Source organism: Notolepis coatsorum (assembly GCF_963971535.1).
Source record: "Notolepis coatsorum genome assembly, chromosome: 20".
In the NCBI taxonomy this organism is placed as follows: domain Eukaryota; kingdom Metazoa; phylum Chordata; class Actinopteri; order Aulopiformes; family Paralepididae; genus Notolepis; species Notolepis coatsorum.
In genome coordinates, this window is record NC_140184.1 from 62,756,366 (window position 1) to 62,770,980 (window position 14,615).

Genomic DNA, 14,615 nt, shown 5'->3' on the forward strand with positions numbered 1-14,615 from the left:
CGCGACCAAGGTACCCATGTACATGTCAAAATACTTCCCAAAGGTCAGTGAATACCACGATCACAACACCAGAGGGAGCTCCACAAATCATGTAAAACCCAGATTCGGCTCAAACAAGGGACTAAACACGTTTCGCAATTATGCCACATCAATGTGGAACGCCCTACCTAAAGCTGTAAAGGAATGTGAATCACTACCCACTTTCAAAAACACTCAAAAAACACCTACGTGAGACTGCAATTCGAAACTGGCCCCTACAAATGTCCTAACCTAGTTGTACAGTAAATGACCAAGTAAGACTTTGTCAGTATTCCAATGTACAGTGTAAAATGTGTGTGTCCCCTACCCAACCCCCCCCCCCCCACCTCCAATGTACAGCCCTCACCCACCCACCCAACCCCACCCCACCCACCCAACCTCCTCCAATGTACAGTTTCTACGCCAAATGTATATACACTCTTTTTCTGGACACTTTTGTATCACAAACAGTACTGTATTTGCAAATCTGATATGTCATAAATGTATAGATGTAGCAGTACTGTCTATCTGTATGTCATGTATGTCATATATGTTATGATGAATTGAAAATGGGGGACCCTGATGTAAACAAGACGAAAGTCTTTCTCTGGTCTGCATCCCCTTAACAATTGTATGTATTGTACTGTACCCATTCTGCAATCTGTTAATAAACTTTTCAATCAATCAATCAAGGTGAAAGAAAAGGCAACCGATGCAATTCACCCTTCGCTATGCCCGTCCCCCCCTTAGTTATTACTAATCCATCAAGTGGTAGGAGTGATGTAATGTTTCTAGCACAGAGACAAGAGTAGCTGTCAGTGTCCAAGAGGCTATAAACAGGGATGTGATTGCGCCTTAACCCTTTCACTGCCACACGACAGAAGGTTAACCCTTTACTATCACACAACCGTTCAGCGCCAATCACGAGTATAGTCGGGTTTTGGTCGTTATTTCTTCCATTAGCTATATCCATTCATTTGCATCCATCCAGCCTGATGTTATCATTGGGAATGGGTCTGAGCTCGCAAAAGGGCAAATACCGCCACCTACGCCTTCCAGCTGGTATTGCACTCCATTAGAAATGGTGTAGTTTCTTTTCTGAGACGATCCGAGCCATGCGGCTGGTTTAAATACTCAGGCGAGGTAGGCCTCTACAACGATGGCATGGAACAGTAACCCCGCCCGCCCGTTCATGTGTAACGCGCGGTAATGTGGGACGGACCTCCACGAGCAGTATTTGGAATTGCGATCAGATAATTGGATTATTTCTTTTGCATTACATCAGATACCAGGTAAGGACTCTATATATAAAATATTGCGTTGATCTGATATTTCTTTCTACCCCGATCGAAGCTGTCTCTATGTGTGTGTGTGTGTGGCTGTTTTCCGTTGAGTGGGAGGTGGTGGGGAAGCCCCCGCACTACGAGGGCCATTTCATTCTTGCATGAGGAAGGATAATAATGATAATCTAGCAACGTGTTTTAGTGTATTCCACTAAAGGGCTATTATCGCGTCTTTTCCTGGGCTTACTAAGAATTACCAAAACTATATTCATATTCAAAACTGTATAAAACGGAAATGTACGGATGAAAAAACAATCCGTTTTGTACATGTTGACTGGAAGCAACTCACTGACAATCAACGGGTGTATTAGACCCATAGCTATAATATAAGATATATTTTTAAGCACTCGCAAATCTCGCAGTCCCCCCATTGATTAAAGCGTGGCGTACTAGCGCCCTCTGGCGCATTAAGCGATGGCACAGAATGAGTTAATATCTTTGGAACCGTTTGTGTTAAATTGTATCTGAATCGGGAGATGATCTTCTCTCCGTCACAATTGAAATTGTATTTCTCCGTCACGCAAAAGCTGGCTGGCAGTCGCATTGAATAATCTACTCCAGTACACGCTCCCCAAGTCTGTAAACTTGCACATAACAGAGTATAGAGAGATGGCTCTATAGCAGAGGTCCCCAACCATCGGGTCGTGGACCGGTACCGGGCTGCAAAGAATTGTTGTTTAACCTCTTCCACCCGGAGCCTATTTTCTGAAAATCTGCCTAAAATACATAGCTAAGTTAATGTAATATGGCTTGCTTAAATTGTGATGAAACAGAGAATATGAATTATGATTTTTCTTTGCATATTTGACAGTGAATAACACCATGCTAAATAATAATGACCAAACATTAAAAACTGCCACTGATCTCGTTCAGTACCTTCTTGAGATCATGTGTACAAAACATCTAAGGAAATTAATAAATGGAAGATGATTAAACAGAAGGTTCATCGACTCCCGGAGTCAGCATTGCCTGCGGCTTGGGCCGATCGTCATACTAACTCGTGGCTGAGTTAGCGAGAGGGAAGTCGTGGGTGGGAATATGGCGTTGTGGACAGCGACGCCTACAGGTCAGGGCGCCTGCTCAGCGAAAGGCAGGAAGTGGTGAAGGCAGCGTGACCTCCCATGCGTTACACTTCACCAATGAGAGTCCTCGCTGTCAGGTGAAAAGAGAGCCACTGGCTGTCTCTGCATGTATCGGAGGAAGCATGTGGTAGACTTCAGGGTTCCCTTGTACCGACCAGTATGGGGAACATGTGCACAACAACCAGGTAGGGGAGGGGGGGAATTGGCATAAAATCTATCTAATACACACTTTAACCTATTCCTAAACTAACGTATTGATGATAATATACATTCTAAATGCTGTTGTGACATGGTTATGATGTTTATACTTGAATACGTTTGAAATAGAAATCGCAACTTTTATAGAACAGTCTGGAAAATATTGATTTATGACCAGGTGTCATTTGCGGTCCGCCGACGGACTGCACGGGCGGAAGAGGTTAAAAGGAAATGTCTTTTATTTTTATTAGTCTTCCGGGTATTTTACTTAAAGGCGACTAGGGATGGGAATTGATAGGATTTTATCGATACGATTCCATTATCGATTCTGCTTATCGATTCGATTCTTTATCGATTCTCTTATCGATACCTGATCAATTTATAATTTACATAAATAAATTGGAAATGCAACAGAACTAAGCTGGTTAGAATAACAACATGCAACTTGACATTTCTGATTGTCATTTATTGTTGAGCCCCCATGTCAGGGGCGACAGTGGCTCGGGAGGTAGAGCAGTCGTCTGGCAATCCGGAGGTTCCCGGTTCGATTCCCGCTCCTCCCGGGCAGCGTGTCGATGTGTCCTTGAGCAAGACACTTAACCCCTAACTGCTCCCGATGAGCAGGTTGGCACCTTGCATGGTTGCCTGCGCCGTCGTTGTGTGAATGTGTGAGTGATTGGGTAAAATGTAAGGAACAAATTGTAAAGCGCTTTGGATAAAAGCGCTATATAAAAAAGCAGCCATTTACCATGTCAGAAAAATACAAAAACTGTAAAAAATAAAACATTAACTATAGCCTACACTTAAATAAAATAATGTATTTGAGATTCTCTTAAAATGTATTTATTTTTTTATTCTTAAACTAATTTAATCTATTGAATAACAGTCGTTATTCCTCTGACTTCTGTCTCACACACACACACACACACACAGACACACAGAGCTCCCTCCCCGGGCCCCTGTCCTGTAGGTATTGGCTTGTGTTGCTACACGGACACATTTGTATGTTGCACCATGGTACTTCCTGTCTGACGGACTTAGTAAATAAACAATCCGGCTCTTATTATATGTGAACTAAAGAGTACAATGTTTACAGAACAGTCCCCACCCGCTGTTTTATTGTATTTGTACCTGCACTATCCGCTGTCAGCTGTTTATCTCTCTTTGTGAGCTTGATTAAATAGCGTTAGCTCACGTTAGCTAGCGATAGCTCCGCGGCTAATTTTAGCTCACCCTAAACTAAATCAATGAAAGCATTCAAGTAGTTTTCACTGCACATAGAAGTAGCCAAACAGCGGGAGCATTTCGGGAGCATATGACCAAAAGCCAGGCAATTTCGAGCCCTTAAGGAATCAAATAGAGTCTGCCATGGCTACATGCTAACGGGCGCAACTGTAGGAAAAACCTGGCAGCGTTAAGGGAATCGAAAGTCACAGGAGCCACACGGTTCCAGGCATCGGCCAATTAGGAACCGGTTCCCGTTTTCGATTCCCATCCCTAAAGGCGACTGTACTATAAATGTAATTTTTCAGTCTCTAGCATTGTATTATAGTAATAGGAGTTCGTATCAATGTGTTTTAGTGTCTAAATACCATATTGGCGGATTGCTCTGATTCAGCTCAGCCCGTTTCCTCCTCCAGTAAATCAGGCCATTTTGATTTGAACAGCTGAGTCACGTCATTCGGACGCTGGGTAGCAGACAGTGATGTGATTGGCTCTGTGGTTGTAGCTAATGCCCGCCCACATTCTACCTAGACTGACTGTACACAGCGAGTGGAAACCACTTCCTCATACAGAGAGAGAGAGATAGAGAGCACTTTGGGGGGGGGGGGAGGACCTGCCGCGCACCACACACCCGCAAACGGGAGATTGAAAGAAAGGAAAAAAAAAACCACAAGCTGCCGCGCGGACTCTCATCACCGAGAGGGAGAAAGGAAGAGAGAGGGAGGGAGGGAGAGAGGGGGCCTTGTCAATAACTGCCTGTCTTTTTTTTTCTCTCTCTCCCACCCCCTCCCTCTCTCTCTCTCCCTATCTCTCTCTGTGTCTACCAGTGCAGACTGTGTGGACTGACTGTCACTCAAAGTGCTTATGGGCGGAGCCAGGCCATAACAGCCTGAAATCTTGAGGCTGAAAAATGATGGTTTTGAGTACTTGATTAGAAATATAAAACAATGCATTTTTTTTGAAAAAAAAAAAACTACAAATGTCTTCAATTAACAGGAATTGTGTAAAGTTGCCCAAATAGTGCTAGGAATAGCAGTACATAGCCCCTTTAAAATAAAAATTGCCACTTCCTTCCGCCTCGCCTTAACTCTTTTTCATCAAATAAGTCTCAGCCATAAAGCCAAGGTATCGGTATCGGAACAACTCTAGTTGGCACTGTGTGTGTGTGTGCGCGCGCATGCGCGAGAGGGAGATTGATTGAAAATTGTATTAACAGATTGCAGAATGGGTACAATACAGTACAGCTCAATACATACAATTGTTAACACATTGGGTGCCATGCAGTATGCCCATCTTTACCACTCTCTGCCAGTGCTGTAAGCCTATGGAGTGGCTCACCTTCTTTGCAGGGCTATAGCCTTTTAAATATTATAGGTATATCGACATTACTTTGGCCCATTCAACATCGGGTATCTATCGTTCCGGATGTGGGAACGTTATATTTTTCCATTCATACATTGTCGTGTTAGTACCGTCGAGAATATAAGTATGTTTTTAGACTGTATAGCAGTAATTCCTAGAACGCACGCTATAGGCCCTGACGTGTATTATACATTATCGATTGGCGTTTCGTCCCTATACACACTATATACAAAATTTCAAATGCATATGATCGCTATACATTATGCTCCATCATGCGTGAAGGAAAGGGGGAGGGGGTCATTTATGATTCCTTAATTGTCACTAACGGCTTTCTTTAGTAAGACACCATACGTTGATCGGACAGATTGCAATGAAATAAATGGACAATCGAGCTGGAAATAACGTTAGATTCCTCTTACCTCTGGCCGATGCGTCTGAGGAAAAAAAATTCCAATTATTTGACGTCGATCTGCTAGATCCATTTTCCGTTTGTATGACGCAATAAACACAGAAAGCATATTGATTCTTGCGTCTCAAAAGTGATCCAATGCACTCGAGGTGTGTATATTGATCCACGTTACAAGATATCTCTGGCGGAGCTTTTTCCCCGATGCACCAAGTGCCACTTCCGGTTTAGAGTAGAGTGTAACTCGCCCAAAATCCACCAGGCGGCGGTATTGAGGTGTTGCAATATCAGACAGGGTCCAGCTGGCTCTCGGAGGCTTCCTGGATAAATTATGAATGCCAATAGCGAATAAAAGAAATAACGATCATAAAAACGAGTTTACTCGTTGTTGGCAATTAATGTGTTAACACTATAGGGACCAGCCACGAGTTAACTCGTGTTTCGGGGCCATGCGTTGTGGACCAGAGCCACGAGTTAACTCGTGGCAAGTTGTTATTATTTTATTCCATATTAATAACGCTATTAACGTCCGCGATTGACTTGCAGGACCTACCCACATATTTGATTTTCGAAACATGCAATACCGGCCAGATCCGCTAAGGGGAGCCATCGCTCCACTGCAGTATCATTGAGGGCGATTGAAAAAAAAAATTTTTACTGTCTGTGGGCGTTTCATATGAGCCTCGGTTCCAAACGAACACCCTCCATCTTTGATCCCGTTACCGAACGCAGATTTCAGCCTGGAATAATGGGATTTATGATTAGCCAATGGGCATATCGATCTACCAGATTCCGATGACTACTGACGAAATGCTGCCGGCGATCACATGGCCTGACGGTAGGATACTGTTCCCCCAAATTACAGCTGGATTGGACATTGTTTTAAAACGCAACGTGATCGATCAGTGAAAATGGCTGATTGAACGCACACTGTATTGCTAATCAATAATAGTAATCGGTGTCGCCCGCCGCCCCCATTTCATCCATAGATGCTCTGTAATAGTCCGGATGCTACGCAGTTTGTTTTATTTCATTCGTATATATACAGCAGAAATGGCGTTTGATATAACGTGACTAGCCTTTAGCCTATTATCTAGCTCCCCAGAAAAAAGACTAGGCGAAAACTGCGATAAACGGCACTATAAAATGACAATCAACCGATGGATTTTTATTTTCTTTAAGCCATTATGAAGGCACGGTTTATGCACTCAAGTGACAATGAGAATGGACAGATAGCAATACTATAAAGTATATATATAGCGGTTAGAAAGTACATCGGTTTGTTGACAACGCTCTGTCCTCTGGCCTATAAATCGGCGCTTGACGCTGGTCGCCCATCAGGGTCCCCCATTTTCAATTCATCATAACATATATGACATACATGACATACAGATAAACAGTACTGCTACATGATCATCTATACATTTATGACATACCAGATTTACAAATACAGTACTGTTTGTGATACAAAAAGAGTCTAATTCATTGATTGAAAACTTTATTAACAGATTGCAGAATGGGTACAGTACAGTACAGCTCAATACATACAATTGTTAAGGGGATGCAGACCAGAGAAAGACTTTCGTCTTGTTTACATCAGGGTCCCCCACTAAAAAAGAGAGTATATACATTTGACGAAGAAACTGTACATTGGAGGAGGTTGGTAGGTAGGAGGTTGGTAGGTGGGGTGGAGGTTGGGTAGGGTGGGGGGGGGGGGGGGGGTAACTGTACATTGGATTATCGACGAAACCTTACTTGGTCCCAAGAAGAGGGTTTCGTGTATTAGGCCTAAAAGGGAAAAAATTTGTTTCCGGTTGCCGACCGACCCTGCCGATTTAGGTGCGACCCAATTTATTTTATGAGTTAAAAAAAAATTAAGAAAAAAAAACAATAGGTATTTTTTTTAAACAATAAAGTTTCATAGAAATCTTAGTCAAACCTTTAGTATTATGGATATTAAACATGCTGGCAGAGTACATGCATCCATGTTGTTGTGAACATTTTAATTAAATAAAGAAATTCCCTATCCATAGTCGCTGTGGGAAAGAATAAAATAAAATAAATTCCCTACCTACCCATGGCCTTAACTGACAACCAACAGGAAACAAACAATATTTTCTTTTATGGCTTATTGGGTTTAATAGGACATTTATTGTACATTGGAGGGGGTTGCATTAGGACATTTACAGGGGCCAGTTTCGAATTGCAGTCTCTCATAGGTGTTCTTTGAGAGTGGTTTTGAAAGTGGGTAGTGATTCACATTCCTTTACAGCTGTGGGTAGGGCGTTCCACATTGTTGTGGCATAATTGCGAAACGTGTTTAGTCCCTTGTTTGAGCCGAATCTGGGTTTAACATGATTTGTGGAGCTCCCTCTGGTGTTGTGGTCGTGGTATTCACTGACCTTTGGGAAGTATTTTGACATGTACATGGGTACCTTAGTGGCCCATGGGGACATTAACGTGCGTCGTCGGGCCTTATAAATAAATTTGATTTGTGTAGTGTAGTGTATCTTGTAGACCAGGCCCATTGCAAGTTGCTGTACTCGTCTACTCGTCGTCTACTCTAAGCCAGTGGTTCCCAAAGTGGGGGTCGCCAGATGATTTCCAAAACAAACAAAAAAATTAAAGATAAAAAAAAATAAAGTCAGGCCACTGAACTTAGAAGCAGGCCCGGCCAGTGTTTCTAGTTGTAGCGGCACAATAGTTAGATAACCTAGTTGGGGAACAACCAGGAGATCACTGTAACTCACACAAGTTGGAGAACTATCTCTCCCTCTCTCTTGCTCACACACACACAAAGGGAGCCGCATTGATTGGTGGAGGCAGGACCCTTACAAAAAACTAAAAATCCATCAAAATCAGTGTTGTTGCTAATCATTAGGGGTGCACCGATATATCGGTCGGGTATCGGTATCGGCCGATAAGTGCCTTGTTGACTGACATCGGCCTATCGGCCGATAGCTCAAATGTGCCGATGGCAGTAGTCGATAAATATCCATCAATTTGTGTTGCGTCAATCTGGTCCACACATTCAAACTTTGAAAAAAATTTCAGTCACGCAACCTGCACAACGCCTCCCCACACACACACACGCTACTGCATCAAAGTTACTACTTATGATTAACAAAGGCATTCGTTTTGTGGCATTAATGTTATATAGTTACACATTCAATAACATCAGCGTATTTACCCGAACATAGCAAGCATTACTCATTCATATCTCAGTTCCTTCCTTTGCTCAGAGAGCCTGTACTGAATTGTACCCATACTGCAATCTGTTAAAGTTTTCAATCAGACAAATGTATAGAAAAGCTTTTATTATAACATTCGTTGCAGTAAAATCATTATGCCTCGTTTAGTACTCCTGTGGAGCGCTGGTAGTCTACTCGTGGGCCGCGGGGAGCTAACTTTATTAGCTTTGTTGTTGAGCTCGTGAAAATCAATGGCAGACTTCCCGGAAGAAAAAAACGAATAAGCGATTGCCGATGGTGGTAAGAACAGCAGAGGCGGGTGCAAGCGGTGTGACGTAATTGGCAGAATTGACTATCAATCAAAATTGTTCTGTTGCATTGCTTTGGTTGAGAGATAGTGCTCTCTTATTAAAACTAATAAACAAGTCTTGAGCAAGACAAGTTAGGTCGCTTTCACACAGGGGCTGTTTGGTCCGGACTTTCGGACCAGAATTCGATAGTCCGGTTTTTCGGGTCTGTGTGAATGCGCGTCGAACTTGGTTCGCGGACCAAACAGTCGAACTCTGGTCCGCCTGAAAACGTAGGTCTCGGTTCGGCTTCATCGAACCAAACGCGAACCAAATATAGGAAGTGATTATTATTACCACTGCTCGCAGCACTCACTGCAAAACAAGCACACTGCATCTAATCTCTCTATCTATCTATCTATATATCTGTGCATCTTGGGAAGAAGGAAGAAAAAATGCGGCTTATTATTATTACCGAGGCGCGCGGCTTATTATATTATTAATAAAACAGCTACTTGTGGGCACTCATAAAAACACTGTGGTCTACAAGTTGTTTAGCGAGAGGATGGTGGTAATGTGCTTCAATAGAACAATGGATCAATGCCATGTCAAAACTCGGCTCCGCTGATCTGGAGGACTCGCAGTCCACACAGACACACACACACAGGGAGCGAAATTTACTTTTTGACTCACCGGCCTAGTGGCGGGTAGATGGGAAGAGTCTACCCGCTAGGCCTGCCACGATAAAAAATTTTGCTGGGCGATTAATTGCCCCCGAAAATATCGCGATAAGCGATATTATTGCGACCGGTTAGAGAATTTTTTTTTGAGAAATTTATTTCCCAAAACTTTTATTTTGAAGCCCACCGCTCAGTCTTTTCCGGTGTTTTAGACTTTTATTTTGAAGCCCACCGACCGGACCGGAAGTATTGTTGTTATTATCCTAGCTTGCTGATGCTGCTGGTGGACTGGGGCCAGCTAACGTTAGCTTGCTGATGCTACTACTACTTCGACATGCTGCTAATGGGCTGGGGCCAGCTAACGTTAGCTTGCTGATGCTGCTGGTAGATCGACATGCTGCTAGTGGACTGGGGCCAGCTAATGTTAGCTTGCTGATGCTACTAGTAGATCGACATGAGCTAATGATAAAACAAATGTTGAGATTGTTGGTGAACAACTAACTTTAAGTTAGTTTTAACGTTAGCTACTAACGTTAAAACGCTAACGTTACACTACAAATAACGCTACTTGGTTAAAAGGAGCAACACTATTGAGAAATGTAGTTAAGCTATGTGGTGTTGCCCCACGGAGCTCCTGTGCTGTGCTCTCTGCTCTGTAGTAAAGCCAGCGGCCCGCCTCCCAACACGGACAGTGACTGACAAGGGGCACTGGTTCCGCCTCATTAAAACAAACGCGCAAATAGCAATTAATCGCGCCCGTCAAAATCATTGCATTAATTTTAATTATCGCGGCAATTAATCGATTTATTGCTTATCGCGGCAGGCCTACTACCCGCCAAGCATATTTCTTACCTGCCAAAAAATTTTTGATTAAAAAAAATATATATATTTTTTATATAAAAAGAAAATTTAAATAAAATATGTATTATATAATCATACTTGTAGTTGTATTATCTGCGAGACATCGCCACCACGCAATAAGTCAAAATGCTTGCTATCTGCAAACAGCTCCACTGTCTGTGTGTATACTTGAGTAGCCTCCAGCTCCAGCAAGGATTCTCCGGCCCTGCAGCTAGACCCTATATTCAGCTAGACCCTACATTCAGCATGCAAGGATTCTCCGGCGATGCAGCTGGACCCTATTTAACGTTACGGTTCTTTTGTCAAATCACATTCAACATGCCCTCAGCTAGAATACGCATTCAATCAATGTTATAAGACATTGATATCAGGAGCTATCTGTAGCTACTGCTAGCCCGGTAGATAACGTTAAGACAATTTAGTTTACTGGGACAGATGGATTTAACGTGAGCTAGCTAAGCTAGCTAACGAGGGAACGGAGGTATTATGCACTCGAGTAGACTATTGCTGGAGCATTTGTTGATATCAGCAGCTATCAGTAGCTAGCCAGCTAGATACCGTTAGACAATGCCTCGTCATGTATTAAACTAAAAGTGAATAGTTGACTGGGTCATTGTTTAAACAGTAACGTTAGCTCATGGAGGTCCGATATAGAGTAGAGCAGACGGAAGTAAACAAGCCAAATGGGAGCTTCCGATTGGTCATTTGCTTTTTTTTCTCATGAAACCAGTCACGTCACTCTACTGTGATTGGACCGTTGACTTGAGTGCAATGTGGGACTTGTAGTTTTTTAACTATCTCGCGGCGGAGAAAAAAAAGACGAGAGCGGCTATAATCTGTACTCGCACAAGAGTATCGTTATGAACAACACGCCCACACGCCACACGGCGGGCAGCCCTCTAAGTGTCATGCGCCAAAGGTAAAAACAGACCGCCCCTGGCGGGCGGCGGGCTTTAGTTTCGGTCCCTGCACACACACGGGATCGCAGCCACACACACATTTCCACTGTCCAATAGACAAGCGCCCTTTTCGACCGCGTGACATTGTTCAGAAGGTCTCGGTCCGCCTGACAGATATGTGTGAAAGCAGGCGAACCAAATGAAGAATGCAACAATGTTGCAACTTCACCCCCAGAACCGCACCGAGTCCACCAAAACTATATGTGAAAGCGACCTTAGTCTGTTATGAAAGCCAGTGAGTATTGTATGAATCAGACTTGAGCAATAATCATGACTCATGAGCATTATAAAATAAAAACACACATGGCATGGTGGAATTAATACCATAAACATGTTTCTTGATGTTTCCTTTTTTTAAGTAAGTAAAGAGGCCTATGTTCATATCAGTGAGCACAATTTGTAACAAAAGGAGACGTGTAGCCTATTTATTTATTTAATATTTTATTTATTCATTTTATTATTATTATTTTATTTGTTGCCATGCCTAAAATAATAGTCAAGCATAGGGCTAAAACATTTTCATAAATATAATTTTTTGTTATATGGTTATAATAAAAGCTTTTCTATACATTTGTCTGATTGATTGAAAACTGTATTAACAGATTGCAGAATGGGTACAGTACAGCTCAGTGGACTGGAGGATGAAGACCAGAAAAAGACTTTCGGCTTTTTTACATAAGGGTCCTCCATTTTCAATTCATCAAAACATTTAGAGACATACAAATATACAGTAGTTTATATATATATATATATATATATATTCTTTTTTTTGCCACAAATATCGGTATCGGTATCGGCCGATTGTGTTAGTTAAACAATCGCTATCAAATTTTCATATCGGTGCATCCCTACTAATCATTGACACATTGTTGCCTGTAATAATCCCCCCCAGAAAAATCTACTTTGCATTTGATATATTGCAAATATATGCCATCACACACACTGGCATTTAAAGGGTTAGAATTATAAAATGGATATGTGGTGTTATGATCAGGGCTGAGGTTGAATTTGTATTTATTGTATTTGTATTTATTTTCAATCTGACATTACAAAAAAAACAGAAAATCCATCGAAATCAGTGTTGTTGCTAATCATATATGCTAGCCTTTTTTTTAACAATAATTTGTGATGCCATCACAAACACTGGCATTTAAAGGGTACAAATAAAAAAAAATCCTGCACCAGAATGCAGGAAATGAAGTCTTTGTAACAAGAAATGTCCTGGTGGGGGACCCCCAGACCCCCCGCTTAAAAAGTGGCCTGACTGGGGCTATATTTCGCACTATATTTCCTGGCCTGAATGATTTCCCCAGTCCGGCCCTGGTTAAAAGCCTCCAATGCTTATTAGTGTGTGTGCGTTTGAACGTTTGCATGTTTCAACAATACATTACCATTTATAAAAAATAAAAATAAAAATATTTTCTCTTTAAAAAAAAAAGGTTTACCTCCTATAATAGTGGGGGTCGCGGTTCTAGTGACACTGTTATTTCGGGGGTTGCGGCCTGAAAACTTTGGGAACCCCTGCTCTAAGCCATCCTAGGTTGTCAAAGTGGGCAGGGGTGAGGTGGGTTGTAGGAGTAAGGTCAAGCAGTAGTCTGACCAGTTTGATTTGTGATGTTTGTAATCTTGTTTTTAGCGCCTTTGAGGTGCTTTGGTACCACAAGGTGCAAGCATAGTCGTAGTACCCTTGAATGAGTGCTCCTGCCAGAGTCTTCAGGGTATTCTTGTTTACCAGAGAGGAGATCCGGTACAAGAATCTAGTTCGTTGGCTGACTTTTTTTGATTACATTGGATGCCATTTTGTCACAGGAAAAATTTGCCTCTAGGATGGAACCCAGGTATGTAATTTCATCTTTCCTTGTGACAATATTGTCACCCACTGTAACTGAGAAGCCATCGGTCTTGCTGAGTTTGTTATTGATCCGAAGAGAATGGACTCTGTTTTAGATTATGCTTAGTATACTAGATGTTGCTTAGTATACTGATGATGCTTAGTATGCTAGATGATGCTTAGTATGCTAGATGATGCTTAGTATACTAGATGTTGCCTAGTATACTAGATGTTGCCTAGTATACTAGATGACGTTTAGTATGCAAGATGACGCTTAGTATGCTAGATGATGCTTAGTATGCTACATCAGCCTCTCAAGACACCATGTATCATTATTGCATGCATCCTACACACACACACATTTATTTCCCCCGATTACATCCCTGCAAAACCAGCCTGAAACTGCAGAAAATCAGTTGTATGTAATGTGGGTCTATGGGCGGTGGGTCTTCTGTCGGAGGGCAATCTTTGCAAAGCCAACACAGGATAGTTTAAATGCAGGACGCAGCAAAGAGTGAATTCCAGCTAGTTAACGGTTTCGGGGTGAACATCACTCTGTAGCAATGCACCAATACCACTTTTTCACTGCCAATACCAATTGTGATTCAAAAACTCAAAAGTAATGGCAGACAGACGTTCCATGACTTTTACTAAATGGTATATACTTAAGATCATCAATTGGACAAATATAAACAAAAATATACTGTAGCCTAATCAATTATTTCTCCATTATGAGATTTTTTTTGCCAAAAATACTGATTTGCTATGTCCCACATAGCTCTCGATATCCGGTTCCAGTTTTTTGGGGGGTAAGTTATCTGGCCCATTATCCAATACCAGTGACATGCATGTTGTGAGGAATGAAGACTAGATCACTATTTCCATCACAGACAATGAATTATTCCATTTCATTATCTCCACATACCCACCAGTGTCACAACCGTTAAACATACAGGGTTGCTAACACTGACACGTCTGACTACATTGTATAGAGACATATAGTCTGAAATCTGCAGACCTCAGTTTCAAAATGTGAAAACTATTTTACCTTGCTTTTCATTGCAGCCGAGTAGGGGCCTAAAAACAACCCTGGTAATATTTCCTGGAAAAACAAAAGAACATTGTGACAAATGTCTCTCAAATAACAAAGTATGTCATTAAAAAAAATAAAGA

At 42.0% G+C, this 14,615-nt stretch overlaps 1 protein-coding gene across 1 annotated transcript in view; it reads right to left on the bottom strand.

Moving 5' to 3' along the window:
* The window catches only part of styx (serine/threonine/tyrosine interacting protein), a 57,801-nt gene that overhangs the window by 42,383 nt on the left and 803 nt on the right, over window positions 1–14,615 (bottom strand). Inside the window, exon 3 of the mRNA XM_084337299.1 lies at window positions 14,491–14,544. Within this exon, the coding sequence (XP_084193425.1) occupies window positions 14,491–14,544 (54 nt within the window). The remainder of the gene's footprint in view (window positions 1–14,490; window positions 14,545–14,615) is intronic.